The sequence below is a fragment of the Tetrahymena thermophila genome, assembly GCF_000189635.1.
Source record: "Tetrahymena thermophila SB210 genomic scaffold scf_8254798, whole genome shotgun sequence".
Lineage (NCBI taxonomy): Eukaryota > Ciliophora > Oligohymenophorea > Hymenostomatida > Tetrahymenidae > Tetrahymena > Tetrahymena thermophila.
Window position 1 is genome coordinate 221619 of NW_002476554.1, and position 20829 is coordinate 242447.

A 20829-nucleotide genomic window follows, 5' to 3' on the forward strand; every position below is an offset into this window, starting at 1 on the left:
AACCTAAAATACTTTTATTTAGTTTAAGCAATTAATTTGACAAATTATTTAAAAAGGAAATAAATTTATTTATTTAATTTCTATTTATTTTTTTGATTATTTAATTAAATAAAATATATTTTTTCAAGTTCTTTTATTTTTGCTTTATTTGTTTTTTTGTCAAAAAAAATTTGATTATTCACTCTGTGAAAATCGATTAATATATTATTAAAATGTTTAGTTTACTTAGATTACACAATCATTTTTTCCAGTTTACATATTTTAGAACACAGAAAAATCGTAAAAGCTTTAGAAAATGTAGGTTTAAAAGAGTATATTTAGCCAGTTCATGAGTAGAATTAAGTGAAGCCTCTCAGGATTATGGTATTTAAAAATTGAAGACTCTTTATCTTCATAATGCGTGTTAATTAATAATGACGTTTTAAAAATTAGAAAAAAAATAAATAACTAAGAGATTACCAGCAATCAAAAGAAATATGAATGAAATGAATGAGCTATGAATAGATCTAATTAAAGATACTTAAAAACCTTTAAAATTATAAAGAAAATGCAATGCTTAAATGCTATTTAGAACAGTGAAAGATCAATTCAATATATAAATGAATGAATGAGTAAATTATTTATATTCATTAACAATAAAATCTTTGCTGGTTTATTCATTATAAAATAAATGAAGACAACTCTCATCATTTCTTAAAAAAAAAATGAAAAATTTCTATAAATATGAATGAAATTTTACTAAGTTTAACATAGAATTCTTTGCTTTGTGATACTGTATGTTATAATGAATGCGAACAAAAAAAATAATTAGATAGATAGATAACCTTTATTTTATTATTTTATTTAAATCAAAGAAAGCAAAGAAGCCAATAAATAGTAATAAATAAATAAAATAAAAATAAGACTATTAAATCTAACTAAATATCAAGATATCATCATCGTTTATATAAAAAGATTTAGACCTAAAGATAAATAAATATGGATTTGTAAAAGAGTTTAACAGGTAAATTAGATATTTCACTTTGAAATTATCTTCTTACTAAGGCTAATACATTTTTATATTTAGATAACAAGTTTTTCGTAGCCGGATTAGCATTAGGCTCTGGATTAATTACTTCATTATTGTTGAAGTAATTCAATACTGAAGAAGAAAAAGTTGAAAGAAAGGGAAGCCTTAAAACAGTCAAAAGAAAGGAAGTCAAGAAGCAAAGAACAGTTTTCTGTAAAATTTGAATTAACAAATTAGCATTTCTTACATTTGTTTTATAAATAACTTCAAATAGTGCATCAAACTGATAACACTATCCCTAAAGAAATTCTTAATGCTAGCAACACTCTCATGGAAGAAGTTAAGAATCTTGAAAGTAGAACTTGCAATATTTTAAAGGTTCCTAACTTGATCATTGAAGTCGTAATACTTTGTCTTTTTTAGCATCATTTTTTAGTTAATTTTAACAATGCATTAAAATTTGATTAAATAATTTTAAGTCGCAACAACCAAACTGTGACTCTTAATAATATCCCACATTATCACGATGCACATAAAATGCTACAAATTAATAAAACTTCTTTAAATATAATGCATAACTAGTTAAGCCAGCACTATGAAAGTTTAATAAATAAATTTTAATGTATATCAGCTATTAGCTTATCTATGAATTATTTTATAAAATATTATTTTAATGCCACTTTCAATTTTACTTTTAAATTAATATAAAGCCTCAAGATGAAATTCCATGCCATCTATCTCCCCTTTATGGTGAAAACAATTACAGAGAAGTCTTTGGTGGTGGTGGTTTCCTTCCAGACACTGCATTCGTTTACACTGGCTCATACGTATTATGTAATCAAAGATATTCAATTCCTATTAGAAAACTTTCAAAATTTACCTTTCAGCCATTTTATAGAAAAAAATACAAACAAAAAAAAATAGAGTTTTTTAAATCAATAAATCAAATCTAAGTTAATTAAATAAGTAAATAAACTCGAATAAAGATGCATAAATTATATCAGATTCTATTTAGAGCAAACCTAATTATTAAATATTCCTTACATGATAATTGAGATTACTCTGTTTAAACAATACCTACCTATCAATAATAAATAAGTCCATAGCTATTTTTGATGCTAAAAGACTCGTTGAGATAAATAATATAAATGTTTTATAGATAAACTTGAAATAAAATAAATACTATTTTGTTATATTAGATATAAAAATTATAATTAATTTTATAAACAATTGTGATAGAATTATATTAAAATATTTTGAATAATAAATAGCTGACGCTGTTATTGGTAAGAACCAGAGCTTAGATTAATCTAAGAGATACGTTCGTGCTGGTCCTAGAAAGCACAATTACTTTAATCCTTAATAGGTTAAGGCTGCCATCGTAACCTGTGGTGGTTTATGCCCTGGTTTGAATGTTGTTATTAGAGAAATATTCATGTGTTTATACTTCAATTACGGTGTAAGAACTATCTATGGTATTAAATACGGATATAAGGGTTTCTACTAATATGACTGGTAAGAACTTACTGTCAAGGATGTTAAGGAAATATAAAGACTTGGTGGTACTGTTTTGGGTAGCTCTAGAGGTGGTTTTGATAAAGATAAAATTGTTGATAATTTAGTTAAGCATGGTATCACTCATGTAAATTATATTTTTTGATAAAAGGCACTTTTTTTAAATATTCAAATTTTAATAAAATGATTTTAGGTTTACTGCTTAGGTGGTGACGGTACTCATAGAGGTATTTAAGCTCTTTTTAACGAAGTTAGAAGCAGAAAACTCAATATTAGTATCGTAGGTATTCCAAAAACTATTGATAACGATATTCCAATTATAGATAAATCTTTCGGTTTTGAAACTTCAGTTGAGGTAAAAATTTATTTAATTATTTGAGTTATTTTTAGCTCCATATAAAAAGAAATTTAGGTAGATTTATTTACATTTTCAGTATTATTTTAAATAGCATTTAGGAATTTAATTAAATAGGTTGATTTACTTACTTTAAAATATAGCAAATTTTGAAAAAGAAAATTAAAAAATGAAAATATAAACTTATAATTTTAATTAATTAATTAATTAAAATAGGAAGCTGTTAAGGCAATCTAATCTGCTCATGTTGAAGCTCACTGTGCTGAATATGGTGTTGGTCTTGTCAGACTTATGGGTAGATATGCAGGTTTTATTGCTATGGAGGCAACTAATGCTTCAAGAGATGCTCATGTTTGCTTAGTACCTGAATTCAAGTTTAATCTTTACGGTGAGGAAGGTGTGTTAGAATACGTCTATCAAAGATTATTATCCAAAAGAAATTGTATTGTTGTAGTTGCTGAAGGTGCTGGTGAAGCAGTTTTAGATGCACAATTTGCTAACACTGGTGAAAAGGATGCTTCAGGAAATGCCAAGTTAAATGTAAAAATAAAATTTAGAGAAAAAAGAGTGATATTTATTTGAATATCTTTTTTAAAATAAATAGGACATTGGTGCTTTCTTATAGAAGGAAATTGTAGATTACGGTAAAAAGAAAGGAATGGAAGTCACTCTTAAATACATTAATCCCACATACATGATTAGAACTGTACCAGCTAATGCTTTGGACAGAAAAATGTGCACGTAAGTGATAAATTAAAATAATAAAAAAATAATTAAAACTTTAATTTTAAAAGATAACTTGCTTAAAATGCAGTCCATGGTGCTATGGCAGGCTTTACTGGATTCACTGTTGGTCATGTTAATAACCGTTTGTGTTATATTCCATTAGACGAAATCTGTAAAGAAGGATCTGGAAGAAGAATCAAGGCAGAAGATAGAGCTTGGTAGAGACTTCTTGCATCTACTGGCTAACCCTCCTTTTTAAAGAAAGAAAATTGATCAAAAAAATAAATTTATAATTTAATTTTAGAATTAAAGCAAATAATTTATTATTTACTGTAAAAATTGCTTAAATTTTAAAAGTGTTTTCCTTTTTGTAATTTTTAGAGAATCTTTACTTCTTTTTTTAATAAAATATTTTGTTTATTTTGCAAGAGATAAAATATAAATTAATTCTCCCAAAATTTAATATTGCTAATTTTATTTTTAAATGAGTTGTTGAGCCAATACAACGAATGGCAAGTGATTCTTTTAAAAAATTTAAAATACCTTGATTATATATTTGAAATAATATAATAAAATTACCCGAAAGATATTAACAATAAATAAACATAATTTAAAAGTTTTCTAAATAAATACTTTCGAACCTTTTTAGTTAAATCGAACTATTTCTAAAAATTAATTTATATAAAAAATAGATTCTAAACCTGTAAAAACTTAGTGAGTCAAATAAATAAAGAACAAAAACTGCATAGATTTAACATTTTCTATATAAGAATTATTTACATTTAATTAGAAGATTTTTTTAATAAACTTCTTTAGTTAGTTTTTGTGATTGTAGATGAGTGCATTTTTTACATTTTAAGTGCAAATTAGAATTCTATAAGAACAGTAAAAAACAGTATGAATTAAATCATTATTCATATAAATAGGTATAATAGATAAATAATTATGTAGTTCAAACCAAAGAAACCACTAAAGGTAACTGAAATACAAATACTTTTATCGTTAGAAGCATACGGCGCCTTAGGATTGCAAATTATACAATCAGCGTTGGTCCAATTTTCCCCCTTTTCACAATCTATGGCTACACAGGCAGTTCCTTCAGAATTTGCATATTATAGCTCGCCATCATTTCCTCCATTACATTAACTACAAATTTTATCTGTTAAATTAGAAGTAGCTTTACAGTTTAAGCAGCTTTATAGATTAAGTGAAGCCTTATATCCATCATCATAACAAAGTTTACACTCATCATCACTCCATAAATTACTTGTACTTCTTTTAGTACCACATGTAGTAGAAGAATTTACACATTTACTTAAGTTCACATTGGCATATGGAGTACTAGGAGAACATAAAGAACAATCAGAATCATTCCAAGTATTTGCAGCTCTATTTTAACTGCATGTTGCTTATGATTTTACACATTTAGATTTATCTGTAGTTGCATAATAGCTACTCGAATAACATAATTAGCAATCTTTATCTGACCATGTATTTGGCAATCTTTAATTACCACATGTTGCTGATGAAGCAATACATTAAGTTCCATCAACATTGCTATATTTTTATGATTTTGTAGTTAAAATATCTGGTGGACAACTTGCACAAAATAAATCTGTCAAACCATTCGCTGGAAATGTTTAAGCAGAGCAATCCTGTATTTAGCAGGATTAATTATCATTAATCCAAACAAAAGGAAAAACGTATGGACAGTCACCTAATTAGCAAGTTTATCCATTTGCAGAGCAATTTACATCTAGTCCAGGCTATGTAGACTTAATATACTTAATCAAGATTAAGTAGACTAATAAAATATTTATGTAAAACATTTGTTTTACTTTGATCAGAGCTAACTTTCTTTAGTTTAATATGTATGTTTGAATCAGTCAATAATTAATTTATGATGAATTTCTTTTAAGTTTACAAATTAATTGTTTTTTCTATGACTTTATAATTGCGTTATGATTTCAGCTCTACCGAATTAATTATCTATTTTGATTTAAGTCTATCAACGACTGACCAAAATTTATACAAAGAATTAACTTATTCCAACCCATATGAAATCTAATTTATCTACAAAGTCTTTCTATTAAATATGAGCCAAACAAACAAACAAAAAAAAGTAAGTAAATAAATAAATAAATAGTTCTGTCAAAATTATCTATTTTAATATCTTAAATATACCAAAGATTTAATAAAATTTTAATCTACTTTAGATTTATTTTTCATAGTTTTTATAAACTTATAAATATAGTATAATACTTGTTACATTCAACTTATTCTCTCTCTCTCTCTCTCTCTATATATATATATATATATATATATCTATCTATATTCAAAATTAAGTTTTTGATCACCTTAGTAATAAGATAGTTCACTTATTGTAAGCAGAAAAGTAATAAAAAATATTTATATAATACCTTGATAATATTTTAATCTCATTAATTTGACTAAAATTTTTGTTTGTATTGCTGTTGATTTAGATTGCTTTAGACAGTTTTTAATCAATATATTTATTTAGTATAGCTATTCCTGCATTTGAAAATCACCAACCTTTCATAATATCATGATTTGTGATATTTCAAGTTTTTATTATATTAACTATGATTATTTTTTTTGTTATAAATCTTAATTAATTATTTTCTTTATATTTGATTTTAAAATGATTACGAAAATTAATCAAAATAAAGAAAACTTTTTTTTTACTATTTCGAAACACTCTTAGCAAAAAATAGAAGATTTTGCTGTTCAAGTCAAGTATTTTTGAATGAAACATGAATTTAAATCTTTTTTTTTGTTTCTATTTTTTCAATTTAAATACTTTAATTAAAATACTCTGTTGGTTTTTTTAAGTAAAGGTATATCTGATAAATTCTGATTTAAAAAAGAAAAAAAAATATGTAAACGGCCATTTAGTTATTTAAATATTAATATTTTAAAACCAGGAACAGCTATAATTACATTTTTATTTAATCAATTCAATTTCAATTAAATAAATGGTTAAATAATGAATCCTTTAAAAATTGGGCTAATTTTATGAATTGTTATTATCAACTTAAAATTATTTTACTCTGTAAAAAATGATCTATCAAACAAACAAAATAAATTTTCTAAAATGACTTTACTGCTGATTAAATGAGCAATTTAAAAAAAGTTCTTTACTATTTGATACAACTAAAAACACATTTATTTAGTTACAAAAGAAATACAGTTAAAAGTTAATAAAAACTTCAGAAAAAGAAGTTAACAAAAAGCAAAAATGAGCATATTAATATAGATGAGTTATTATATGAATTAGTAGGTGGAGGAATTGTAGATTAGCATGCCTTTTTGCTTGGGTTTGCATATTAGTTGCTACCAGGAGTAGTACCATTACATAAAGCGCAGTCTGAGTCTGTCCACAAAGTAGAAGCAGGTCTACTAGCCCCGCAACTTGCAGATGAAGCTACACATTTATTTCCAGCTGTATTAACATATTAGGCACTATTAGCAGATGTACCATTACATAAAGCGCAGTCAGAGTCTGTCCACAAAGTTGAAGCAGGTCTACTAGCCCCGCAACTTGCAGATGAAGCTACACATTTATTTCCAGCTGTATTAGCATATTAGGCACTATTAGGAGATGTACCATTACAAATACCACAATCGGAGTCTGTGAACACAGAGGTTGAAGGTCTACTAGCTCCGCAACTTGCTGTTGAAGCAACACAGCTAGTTCCAGATGTATTAGCATATTATTAACTACCAGAAGATGTGCCATTACATAAACCACAGTCGTTATCTGTCCATAAAGAAGTCGAAGGTCTACTTGCACCACAACTAGCTGATGTAGCTATACATTAACTGCCAGTTGGATTAGAAAATGAAGCACTACCAGGGGAAGTACCATTACATAAACTGCAATCACCATCTGTCCATTTAGAACTAGAAGCTCTACTTCCGCCGCAACTATCTGATGAAGCTACGCATTAAGTTCCTGAAGAATTAGCGTATTATGCGTTGCCAGCAGAGGTACCATTGCATATACCACAATCTTTATCTGTCCATTTAGTAGTTGAAGGTCTACTTGCTCCACAACTAGCTGAAGAAGCTACACATCTATCTCCTGCTGGATTAGCATATATAGCAGTAGAGGCGGGGCTATTACATAAATTGCAGTCATTATCTGTCCATTTAGAAGCAACCTTTCTGTTACCTCCACAGCTATCTGAAGGAGCTACACATTTTGATCTTGAACTGTTTGCATATTATGCATTACCTTGAGATGTTCCGTTACATATACCGCAATCATTATCTGTCCATATACTAGATCTATGAATTCCGCAGGATGCTGTAGCTGCTACACAAGCTCCCCCAGAAGTATTTGCATATTTCTAAGCTCCAGCTGACCCAATATCTGGAGGACAAGTTCCACAATAAAGGTCAGTTAAAGGGGAAGGTGGAGTAGTAATAGCTTCACAATTAGAAATGAAACATCTATTTGAACTTGGATCACTTGACCATGAACCACCAGCATAATTTGGGCAATCTGTTGTGACACAAGTATCAGTAGGAGAACAATTTACTAATTTACCTGTAGTAGCGTTTACTATAGAGACTAATGCAAGAGAAGAGACTAGTACTTTTAAATAACTTTTCATTTGTATTTAAGAAATAATTTATATATTTTTATTAATTTAAATTATAATTATAAAATAAGGAAATACAGCTAAGTTTTTAAAGTAAAATTATGATGAAAATATGAGTTTTAAAAGATGGATAAATTAATATGGTGATATTTGTTTTTTAATAATTTAGTTTCACTTTAAACCAGAATTATTATCTAAATTAACTTATTATAGAAAAATTTATGCTTATATGAAAAGATTTTGAGGTCAATAAAATAAACAAATGGAATTCTTTATTAAAATACTCATAGCTCAATTTTTTTAAAAAAAATATACTGTAAGCCCCCAAATAATTCATTACTTTTCTAGTATTTGATAATTCAAGCTTTTTATATTTATAACAAAATTTTTTAGAGGAAGCGTTTAATGATTTTTTCTTTTCTATAACGAGGATCTACAGTTATTTGAATATTTCTTTATTAGATTAAAAAATTAATTAAGGAACCTTTAAAAAATTTGAAAAGATATTTTCTGATAAATACTTAATTATATAAGATTGTTTTATATGTGCTTACAATTAAATGAAGAATTTACTTTATTTTTTATTTAGATAAGTTTTAAATACAAGAAAATATATTTGCTATCCTATTATTTATAACTAAATATTTTTATTTAAAAAAGTGTTATAAATATTAAAAATAGTCTAAGTCAAGCGTTCATGATTTATTTGGCTTATTTAGTGAAAAATACTTTAGTATTTTTTATAAGGAAAATAAACGTATTCTTATTTTTAATATTTTAATAGAGTTATTAAAATCAGATTGTTACTTGAAATGTTTATGCCGCGTGTATTGAAATTGTTACATACTAAAATTTATAAATTGTTGTTATTTTAATATCTTATCAATAAATTCATTTTATTTTTTACATATGTTAAACATAAAATAAATTATTTTTTTTATTATTAGAAATGTAAAATTCCACAAAATAATTTTCATTTAATTTTTCAAAACTTTTTTTTTGCTTTTTAAATTTCATTTTGACTAATCAAACAAGCAAGCAAATAAACAATCTGTCAAACAAATAAACAAGTAAAAATCATTCAAACAAATGAACATAATTTTGCTTTTTCAAATAATGTAAAAAAAAAAATAAATCATTTGATCTGAATTTATTGTAAAAAGCTTTTTAGTTTTTGAAGCTTTTTAATTAATTAATTTTTAATATTGTAATCAAATTAGATTACACTATTTTTATGAATTAATAAAGTAAAATTATTAGATTGAATTTAAATTCTGGTAATAAATAAAAAATTAATGAATAAAGTTAAAACACAATTATTTACTTAATTAATTTATTAAAACATTATGTTACAGAAAGCAACTATTAATTTATCTCCCATGATTTTTGTAAGCAACAACCTTTTCTTTTGATAATAATGTAAAAAATACTTAATTCAAAATGTTTACTTTAAATTTATTCATAGTTTTTACTTTTAAAATTAATTTTTATTACTGAAGCAAGTATTTAAACACACAAACATGATTTTCCTGTTTTAAAAATTATATAAAAAATAATAAATCATTTGATCTAAATTTCTTGTAAAAAAACTTTTTTAGTTTTAGATGATATTTAATTATATAATATTGATAATATTGTAATCAAAAAAAATTAGATTACACTATTTTTATTGATTAACAAAATTATTAGTATTTATCAATAAAATTGTGATTATTTGAATACAGTATGACTGAATACTGCTAAAACGTAATTTTTCAATTAATTTATTCAAAAATTATGTAATAAGAAACGACTATTAATTTCTTTATGATTTATTTTTGTAACCTTTTTGATATTTATGTAATATAAACATAATACAAAATTTTTAACTTTAATTTATCCATAAATTTTTGCTTTTAAAATTTCATTTTTATAACTGAAACAAGCAAGCAAGAGTCAAACAAGCAAAGATAATTTGCCTGTTTTTAAAATTATATAAAAATTAAAATATAATTTGACCTGAAGTTCTTCTAAAAAAACTTTTTTAGTTTTAGTTGTTTTTTAATTATTTATTATTGTAATCAAAGAAAATTAGATTACACTTTTTTTGTTGATTAAAGAAATTATGAGTCTACATTTAGATTTGTGTTTATTTGATAATACAGTATGACTCAATAACACTAAAACTAAATTTTTTAATTAATTTATTCAAAAATTTTGTAATAAGAAACAACTACCATAATTTATCATCTAACTTGCTACTTTTAATTCACAAATTTTAGCAAAAAATTTTGTTATTATAAAGGACTACCCCAGGACCTACCTAAGTAAAAATAATTATGACCCTGCTTATCATTTTCTATTATATATTTTTATGCAATCAAATTTAATTATTTTATGGATATTTCTTATTTCTACTTAACTCAGCTAATCACATTATTTAATTAAATTTAGATCAATCATTTAAAATAAATATCATTCATTAATTTAGTCATATCCTAATGACTATATTTTTTGAATGGTATTTTGCAATTATTTTTTATTTAAATAACTAGAAAAGAGCAAAGGTAACTATTAAATCCTAATTGAGACCTTATAGATAATAAATAATTTATTTTTACAATATTTACATTTTCTTATGACTAATTAAGAATTTTGTATACAAAAGTATAAAATTTTGACTTAGTTTTGATTATGATTCTATATTTTTATAATAAAGAGAATGAATTCATTGATAATAGCTGCTTTTATCAATTACAAAATTTTATATCAACAAACCTATTGATTTAGGGTTGATGAAGTTAGTTAATATTTTTATTTTTAATATTTTAAAAGATTTTTATTGCAAATTTACAAAATAATAAATAAGTTAAAATTAAGTTATTAGAGGACTTGATTTTATATGAAATGCACATTCTTTATATTAAAGCAATTTCAATCAAAAATAATAAAAATGGAAAAAATATAAAAAATATAAAAAATATTATCTTTTGATATCAAATACAAAATAGAAAAATTATTTTTTTATTAAATTATAGAATATACAATGTGATCGGCCTGAAATTTTAGCTTATCAAGCAAGAAATAATATATTTTAGTTTTAAAGGATTATTTATGATTTTGTTTTGTTTAGATTTACTAAATGATCTAATAATTTGTATGAAATTAAGTTTTTATTTTATTAATAGTAATAGTTTATTAACAAGTTTCAAGGAATTAATAGTCAGTCTCGCAAGTATTCATTTTAATCATAGAAAATTTTTGTATAAAAAAAAGAATCGATTAAGGGTTGTTGGTCTAGTGGCATGATTCTCGTTTAGGGTACGAGAGGTCCCGGGTTCGATTCTCGGACGACCCCAAATTTTTTTTATTTTTTAAAATCATTAAAACGCTTTAAATTTATTCAAAGCTATTTTATATTAAAAAAATAATTACTCCTTTAAAATTTAATTAGAAAAAGTGTTAACTATTTTGCCAAAATTATCTCTTTTAATATTTTAAATTTACTAAAGAGTCTGTTAAATATTAATTTAATTTAGTTTAGTTTTAATTTTGATTGTTTTTATAAATTGTAATCACCCTTATAATAAGATAGCTCCCTTGTTGTAGATAGAAAAGTAATAAAAAAGTATTTATTTCAAATTTTGTTTATGTTTTCATCTTATTAATTTGACTAAAATTTTATTGATACAGTGGTCGCTTTAGACCATTTTTACTCTATCTATCTATCTAGTTATTATACATTTAATTTAATCAATTCAAATTCAATTAAATAGGGAAAATTTTATTAATTTTTATAATCTACTTAAAATAATTTTACTCTGTAAAAAAAGATATATTAAACAAACAAACAAACAAAAAAATAAATTTTATAAAATGACTTTGCTCATTTATTAAATGATGTAGGTTCTTATCTAATTTAAATCAATTTTTAAACATTAAACATCAAATTGAAAAGAATTAAATAAAAGTAATTTAAAAAAAGTTCTATTCTATTAGATACAACTAAAAACACATTTATTTAGTTACAAATGAAATATAACTATAAGTTAATAAAAACTTCAGAAAAAGAAATTAAAAAAAAGCAAAAATGAGCATATTAGTAAAGATGAGTTATTTGTTGAATTATTAGGTGAAGAACTTGTAGATTAGCATGCATTTTTGCTTGGGTTTGCATATTGGTTGCTACCAGAAGCAGTACCATTACATAAAGCACAGTCAGAGTCAGTCCACAAAGATGTAGAAGGCCTACTAGCCCCACAACTTGCAGATGAAGCTACACATTTACTTCCAGCTGTATTAGCATATTAGGCACTATTAGCAGAAGTACCATTACAAATTCCACAGTCAGAGTCTATCCACAAAGTCGTTGAAGGTCTACTAGCTACACAACTTGCTGATGAAGCAACACAGTTACTTCCAGCTGAATTAGCATATTATTAACTACCAGAAGATGTACCATTACATAAGCCACAGTCACCATCTGTCCATAAAGATGTTGAAGGTCTACTTGCCCCACAACTAGCTGAGGAAGCTATACATTAACTTCCTGCTTAATTAGCATATTAAGCACTACCAGAGGAGGTACCGTTACATAAACCACAATCACCATCTGTCCATTTAGAAGTAGAAGACCTACTTGCACCACAGCTGTCTGATGAAGCTACACATTAACTTCCAGATAAATTAGCGTATTATGCACTGCCAGTGGAGGTACCATTGCATAAACCACAATCTTTATCTGTCCATTTAGAGGTTGAAGGTCTACTTGCTCCAAAACTAGCTGAAGAAGATACACATTATGTTCCTGCTGTATTAGCGTATTAAGCACTAGATGAGGCGCCATTACATAAACCGCAGTCGCTATCTGTCCATTTAGAAGTCGAAGGTCTAGTAGGTCCGCAGCTAGCTGAAGATGCTACGCATTTATTTTTTGATATATTTGCATATATGGATTACCAGAAGAAGTTCCGTTACATAAGCCGCAATCAGTATCTGACCACTATGCAGTTCTGCTATTTCCACAGGTTGTAGAAGCTGCAACACAAGCTACCCCAGCAGTATTTGCATATACCTAAACTGGGGTGATTAACTAATAATCTGTAGGGCAAGTTCCACAATAAAGGTCTGTATAAGGGGAAGGTAGACTAGTAATAGCACTACAATCTTAAATATAACAACTATTTGATTCAGTGTACCACGAGCCACCAATATAAGTTGGACAATCTGATGATACACAAACAGAACCAGTAGAACAATTTACATCCCTACCTCTTATTGATGCATTTACTATACAGACTGATGCAAGAGAAAAAACTAGTACTTTTAAATACATTTTCATTTTTTTAGAGAAATAATTAATATTTATTTTTTTTATTTAAATTAAAATTATAAAATATGTAAATAAATACAGCTAAGATTTTAAAGTAGAAATCAGTATTAAAATATGTGTTTTGAAAAATGAAAAGGTTTATGTGATGACGTTTTTTTATTTTTATTTACTTTCAATTTAAACCTGAATTAATATCTAAATAAGCTTTTTATAGAATAATTAATAATAATATGATGGTGTTTTCAAGTCAATAAATAAATAGATTTCTTTTATAAAATAATACTCTTAGTTCAATTTTTTTTGAAAAAACTATACTGTAAATTCCAAAATACATCATTATTTTTCTACTATTTGAGAACTAAAAATTTTTATTTCAGATAATGCCCAATAGCCTACTACATTATATTCCATTACTAGGCTAATTGTATCATTTTCTATTATATATTTTTATATAATCAAATTGAATTACTTTTTGAATATTTCTTATTTCTACTTAGTTTAGCTAAACTTTTAATTATAATAAATGCAATTCATTAATTTAGTCATTCATATCCATATGACTAGATTTTTGAATGAAATTTTGCAATATATTTTTAATTTAAATTAATATAAAATTTCAATTTTATTAAATCCAACATGAGCTATAAATATGGTAAATTATTTTTTTTAATATTTTCGATTTTCTTATTATCAATTTATTCGCACAAAATAAAAAATGTTTACTTAGTTTTGATAATGATTCTGTATTTTTTATAATGAAGAGTACTAACTCATTAGTAATAGCTGTTTTTATCAATTACAAAATTTTTATATAAACAAAACTATTGATTAAGGGTTGTTGGTCTAGTGGCATGATTCTCGTTTAGGGTACGAGAGGTCCCGGGTTCGATTCTCGGACGACCCCAATTTTTTCATTTTTTTTATTTATTCTCTATTTAAATTAAATACACTTTTAAATAATTTTTACATCAAAGTGAATATTTCTTATTTAAAAATATCTAATTTTTTTTTACAAAATGAAATATTTTATTTGTTAATTATTTAACGTAGTATTTATTTAATTTGAAGATAAGTTAGTAAATAGCTTTATTATAAATATTTTAAAAGATGTTAATTGCTAATTTACAAAAAAGTAAATCATTTAAAGTTAATTAAATTAATATAGGACTTAATTTTACAGGAAATGAACATTCTTTTTTATATAAAAACAAATTAAATCAAAAATTAAAGAATAAAAATGGATAATATTTAAAAAATGTGATACTTTGTAACAAAATAGAAGAATTATATTTATTTTTTAATTATATAATAAACAATGTGGCCTTAATTTTTATCTTACCAAGCTAGTAATAATGTTTTTAGTTTTAAACGATCAATCATTTAAAAGTGTTGAATTATATTTTTCTTTTGTTTAGATTAATTCTTTACTTTAATAAAAATTGTATGAAATTGAGTTTTAATTTTTTTATAAATATTAATAATTCATTAATAAGTTTACATGTATTTATTTATAGTCAGTCTCTCTATTATTATATTTAAATCAATTACAAAATTTTTTATATTAGAAAAAGTATCGATTAAGGGTTGTTGGTCTAGTGGCATGATTCTCGTTTAGGGTACGAGAGGTCCCGGGTTCGATTCTCGGACGACCCCAAATTTTTTTTATTTATTAAAATCATTAAAAAGCTTTAAATTTATTCAAATTTATTTTATATTATAAAAAATAATTATTCCGTTAAAATGTAATTAGAAAAAGTGTTAACAAGATTTAATATTACATTTTTACTAACAAAACAAAATATCTTTATTTATTTATTGTGAAATATCAGAAAATTTCAGAGAATAAGCAAGTATTAAACATCAATAATTCTTATTAAATTAAAAATAAATCAAGAATGATTTTTGATTAAATAATAATTAAGATAAACCCTGTTCTAAATTTTGATATGATTTCGTTATTTAAATTTTATTTCATTTTTTAAATATTTTATCTCACAAATAAGAAAAACGATTTTTGTCTTCACAAAATAAATAATTTTTTATGAATAATCATATAATTAGATTGATTATTAAGAAAAGTTTCTTTAATAAACAATTAAATTTATAAATAAATGCTAATTACCTACTATTCAAATTTGAAACCATTTAAATATAGCATATTATTTTACTAAATGACATCATTTTAAAATATTGAGAAAATTTAATTTTAATTTTCTATATTGAATTATGTTTGATTCTGATCAATTTTATATTATATCTAAATAGAGGGAATTAATGAAATCAAATAAATCTCTGATTTTTTATTAATTAATTTTTGCCGGGGAGTTAGCACAATAGAAATGGCTAGGTTAATAAAAATTTATTGATAAAAGGTTTAATTTTATATCAAAGAATCTATAAAAATATAAAAACTACCCCACCATAAAGGGTTAAATAGGCACAAAATTTATAATGTTAATATAATTAAATTAATTTAAATAGATTAAAAAAAAACAAATATGAGTAAAATATTAGAACAAAATTTAAGACAAATTTCTAAATATCCTAAAGCTATCAATTTTTTATTAATTGAAGCTTTAGAAAAAAAGAAAAGTGATTTTGAAGTAGATCCTAATTATATAGGATAAAGATTAATAATGTCAGATAATTATGATTAATATATGAAGATAAACTACCATCAACTTCTTTAATTTAAAATTTTCGATAAAAAAGAAGATAAAAAAAAATGCATAGAAATTTTTGTTGATGATGGGAAAGAAACTAATTTCATTGATAAATTAATTAAACATACTAAATTTAGTTAGAGCATGCTGGATCCTAATGTATTGAGAGTATATGATTCATATTACTTAGATAATAATTAATTTTTTTACTTGATTGAATACGAGTATTTTGATTTTACAAGCGATGAAGATGAATGGAATGAGTTTAAAAGTTCATTTTTAAAGTTCAATATGGAAAACATAGTTTAAAAAATATATGGTAAATCAATTTATGAAGAATTTACACCATAGACATAGATATAACATGCGCTTTAAAAAAATATAGATGAGCAATTTAGTATTAAATTATTTGCTATAGACCCTTTCAAGTATGGGATTTATGAGAAACAATACTTAGATTTCAAATAACATCCAAAATAGTCAACTTAAAAAATAAGATCTGAAGAAATTTTGTTTCACAAGAATACCTTTTCTGAATTTTTATTGAAAAGTGAAAACAAATATGCACACCTTTACTCTGAAATAATAAAATACTTGATAGTAAATTAAAATGGCTTCAGTTAGTTTACCCCTCTTTTTATTGATTCCAATATTTTAACTTTTCAAGCATAATAAGAAAATCAAAATTACATAGATTTTGTTATTGAAAGATTTTAATCGATGGAGGAAGCCATTAAAAAGAAAGAAACAATTGACTAAGTTATGATAAAACTAAATGAGAACTAAATTTACTCTAATATATAAAAATATGAAATAATTTAGATTAACTAAGATATTTTTATTGTAGCAATCTTCGATTTTAATGTTCTTTGGGAAAATCTTCCACGTATTAGGGAATCTGATTTAGAAAAATAAATAAAATTATATTCTCAATTGATAAATACAGTACAAATTAAAAGTTAGCTTAGCTTAATCGGAGATATATAAATTTCTACTAAATAATTAGGAGAGTAATAAATATACTTAAGTGGATATCTTTTCTTTCAAAACTCTTTTCAGTTAAGTCCTGATTATAATTATAAAATTTAGTATAAGTGTATAATTTAAGGAATATAATAAATCTTAAAAAAAATAACCATTTAGATTGATGTTCCAAAACAGAAAATAGATTAGGTTGTAATAGATTTAGTTGAAAAATATTTTTAAAGTCTAAACAAAAGTGACAATCAGATATACTTTTAATAAATTATCTCATCCTTCAAAGCTTATGAAAAAATGATAGATTTCAAGAGAAAATTTTAATTGCCTGAAAGTATTTTAATTAAACCTTCAATTTAAAATGCTTCACACATTGGAATCTGTGTCAATAATCCTTAATTAGATCAAATTCCAAATTTAATATAGACTTTAAAATCTAATTAAGAATTATGTGATATATTTATTTTAAAAGATATCAATTTATTTATTTTAAAAGATATTAATTTATCTTTTTTAAAAAATATCAATTTTTGCACAAAAAAAGATATTAATTTATCTTTTTTAAAAAATATCAATTTTTGCACAAAAAAAGATGAAATAGATTAATAAAGTGGATTATTCTAAAATATAAACATATAAAATTCTAAATATTCAAATATGTTTTCTAACTCTAATATCACAGATAACCTTACATCAAATTCAGGTGGTTTATTCAAAAATTTAAAGACAACTCCAGTTCACCTTTTTTCTAATATCGATATCCCTAAATAAACCAATTTAGATAAAATATTATTTTGTATAGAATAATACTTAAGAACATTTAATATTAATGAAGAGTCTTTGTCACTTTTAAAAGAGTAAATAGTTTAAATTATAGATGCTTTGTACGTATAAGATACATTAATAAAAAGAAAAATCAGACTTTAAAGCTGCTAATATTTTTGTTTTGATTGCTCAGAATAATTTATTAAAGAAAAATTAGATAAATAAGCTGTAATTTTTTATAGTAGTATAGTTTACTACAATTTTATAATTTAGAAGCAATTAGACTTCACATATTAATCTTATTGTCCTTGTGAAATAGCTAATTAAGTATTTCTTAAAATGATAAATACTTAAAAAAAAGTGACCAAACTAATTATTTAATTATAAAAATGCAAATAAGTATTCTAAAACCTTAAATCTTAAGCCGATTACTTTGATTTAAAAAGTAAATAGACTCTATTATCTTTATAAATTAACTATTTGACTGAAAATTAAGATTACTTGAAAGAAATTAAAAATTAGCTTTAGAATAACCCAAATAGAATAAACACTTTAATTACCTCAAGTAAAATATGTCCATAAACAAAAATAATTAATGCTTTTAAGAAGCTAAAAAGATTAGTATCTATCAAACATTACTTAGAATAGAATTGATAGTTTTATGTTATTTAATATTTTGTAGTTTTTTTGAGAAAAACTTCCATTTTTATTCACAAATAATTAATTTTTTATTCAACTACTTGAAATAGATTTAACTCTTTTTTTAAAATATTTTATTTATTATTGTGATTATATATATTTTTTGGCTAAATTTTAAAAAATTTTATGTTTTGAACAAATTATTATAAAAAAAACTCCTTTAATTTTTAAAAAATATTTATAATTCTTCAACAAAATGAGGTTTTATAGTATGAGGATGAACTGAAAGTTATAAATTAAAGAAACAAAATAATTATTAGATCAATCAAATTTTAACATAAAAGTAAGATTATTGAATAAAATTATTTCTTAATTTACTAAAATTAAAATAAATGAAATTTAACATAAAAAAATAATTAAATCTTCTATAAAATATTACTTATTAATAAATAGACATTTTTTCTTTAAAAGATTTATCAATCTATCAAAAATATTAAAATAAAAAATAATAAATACAATTTTATAATCTAAGAACTTGTAACAGACACACACATTGTTCCATCAGATGAAGGCATAGGAGTAGCAGGATTGCACATAGTACAATCGCTTGTCACCCATCCACTTGTTTAAGAGCAATTTATAGATACACAAGCTCCAAGAGCATTAGCATATGAGTTTTCACCATCATATGAGCCATTGCAAAGTTTGCAATCATTATCAGTCATACCTGAAAGCGCATAGCAATTCAAACATCCAGATCCATCCTATTTTGAAATATAAGAAAAGCTATAACAGCTAGCGCAATCATCATCAGTCCATTTTTATTGTGGTAAATTAAATTTCCTTCCTATGCATTAATATGAAGAATTTACACAAGCTGTTTAAGCTATGTTTGCAAATGGAGTTGATGGATTGCATAAAAAACAATTATTATCAGTCCATCCTTAATTTGAACTGCAAGATATCGTTGAAGCCACACAGCTTTTTCCATCGGCAGCTGCATAAGGAGTGCTTGAATTGCATAAAATACAATTTGCATCTGTCCAACCTGAAGTAGAACTACATGAAATAGTAGAAGCTATGCATTTTTTTCCATTTGAACTAGCAATAGGGGTACTAGGATTGCATAAATTACAATTAAAATCAGTCCAACCAGAAGAAGATTTACATGGTATTGTAGAAGCAACACAAGCTGTTCCATTTATGTTTGCATATGGTTTATTTTAAAAACATAGACTACAATTTTGATCAGTCCAGTTTGAATTAGAGCTACACGATTATGTTGAAGCAATACAAGAGGTTCCATTTGAATTAGCAAAAGGTTTTTGAGAATTACACAATTTACATATTTAATCTGTTAAACCTTAAGTTGAACTGCATGGAATAGGTGAAGCTACACAAGAAGTACCTAGAGAATTAGCATAAATTGCTTAAGTAATAGGAGGACAAGAACCACATAATTAATCAGTTAAACCAGATGAAGGAAATGCAGTTGAACTACAATCCTAAATTTAACAATAATTACCCGTACTCTATTACCATTAAAATCCGCTAAAGGTTCCACAGCTTTAATCAGTGCAAACACCAGGCTATGAACAAATAACATTTTAACCTAATTATTTGCATTAATGGAAAGTAAGTAAAAGCAGTAAAATAATAAGCCTACTCATAATAAACTTTCTAATCCTTATAATCTAAAAAATTAACTAATTCAAAAAAGTTGTTTAAATTACATTAATATAATTAATATTGTTAGTAAATTTCTTCTTTTTTTTATAAAAAATAATTCATATTTATTGTTGATTTACTTTATGATAGAAAATCTAATCCATTTTTCTATTTAAATTTAAAATCAATTGGAAATTTTCTTTCATAATATAATAAAGTGAAAACAAAATTATACTTTATAAACCAATTCTTAATATTCTTTTATCTTATTTTTCTGTTTTTATTTTTAAAAAAATTATGTTAAAATTAACAGTATTTTGAGATAAAATATGAATGAATGATTTTATTAGCTTTTTTTTTCATTTATCTTTTTACTAAATACTATTTAATTGATTTTTTAATAATCTGGCATTTGCTAAACATATTTAAATAAATTATATCTCCAATATTCCCTTTCAAGATTACAGTTTAAAGTAAAATTTTTTGCTTAATATCATTTAAACTACTATAATTCCTATCATCCACTTATTTTTTTATGTAAAAGTTAAATAGCCATAATTTTTTTTAAAAAT

At 24.0% G+C, this 20829-nt stretch overlaps 6 protein-coding genes across 6 annotated transcripts; 3 read left to right on the top strand and 3 right to left on the bottom strand. All coding sequences in view use genetic code 6, as the record gives it.

The window, feature by feature from the left end:
• Nucleotides 1–978: 978 nt before the first annotated feature.
• TTHERM_00170320 (6-phosphofructokinase) lies at nucleotides 979–3878 on the top strand (the record flags this gene model as incomplete). The annotated part of the gene is made up of 9 exons (XM_001008692.3): nucleotides 979–1003; nucleotides 1067–1222; nucleotides 1284–1411; nucleotides 1720–1843; nucleotides 2281–2651; nucleotides 2718–2879; nucleotides 3096–3419; nucleotides 3484–3620; nucleotides 3674–3878. 9 exons carry the CDS (start codon nucleotides 979–981, stop codon nucleotides 3876–3878), a joined length of 1632 nt encoding a protein of 543 aa, XP_001008692.1.
• Nucleotides 3879–4519: 641 nt separating this feature from the next.
• On the bottom strand, nucleotides 4520–5434 carry TTHERM_00170330 (cell surface immobilization antigen; the record flags this gene model as incomplete). Its single annotated transcript, XM_001008693.3, has 1 exon — nucleotides 4520–5434. One exon carries the CDS (start codon nucleotides 5432–5434, stop codon nucleotides 4520–4522), a length of 915 nt encoding a protein of 304 aa, XP_001008693.1.
• Nucleotides 5435–6835: 1401 nt separating this feature from the next.
• TTHERM_00170340 (cell surface immobilization antigen) lies at nucleotides 6836–8245 on the bottom strand (the record flags this gene model as incomplete). Its single annotated transcript, XM_001008694.1, has 1 exon — nucleotides 6836–8245. The coding sequence occupies one exon, from the start codon at nucleotides 8243–8245 to the stop codon at nucleotides 6836–6838; it is 1410 nt and encodes a 469-aa protein (XP_001008694.1).
• Nucleotides 8246–12302: 4057 nt separating this feature from the next.
• TTHERM_000170389 (hypothetical protein) lies at nucleotides 12303–13211 on the top strand (the record flags this gene model as incomplete). The annotated part of the gene is made up of 1 exon (XM_012795785.1): nucleotides 12303–13211. The coding sequence occupies one exon, from the start codon at nucleotides 12303–12305 to the stop codon at nucleotides 13209–13211; it is 909 nt and encodes a 302-aa protein (XP_012651239.1).
• Nucleotides 13212–16042: 2831 nt separating this feature from the next.
• Nucleotides 16043–18293, top strand: TTHERM_00170390 (hypothetical protein; the record flags this gene model as incomplete). Its single annotated transcript, XM_001008696.2, has 3 exons — nucleotides 16043–17636; nucleotides 17778–18069; nucleotides 18224–18293. 3 exons carry the CDS (start codon nucleotides 16043–16045, stop codon nucleotides 18291–18293), a joined length of 1956 nt encoding a protein of 651 aa, XP_001008696.2.
• A 772-nt stretch (nucleotides 18294–19065) lies between these two features.
• TTHERM_000170398 (cell surface immobilization antigen) lies at nucleotides 19066–20259 on the bottom strand (the record flags this gene model as incomplete). The annotated part of the gene is made up of 1 exon (XM_012795786.1): nucleotides 19066–20259. One exon carries the CDS (start codon nucleotides 20257–20259, stop codon nucleotides 19066–19068), a length of 1194 nt encoding a protein of 397 aa, XP_012651240.1.
• Between the last annotated feature and the right edge of the window lie 570 nt (nucleotides 20260–20829).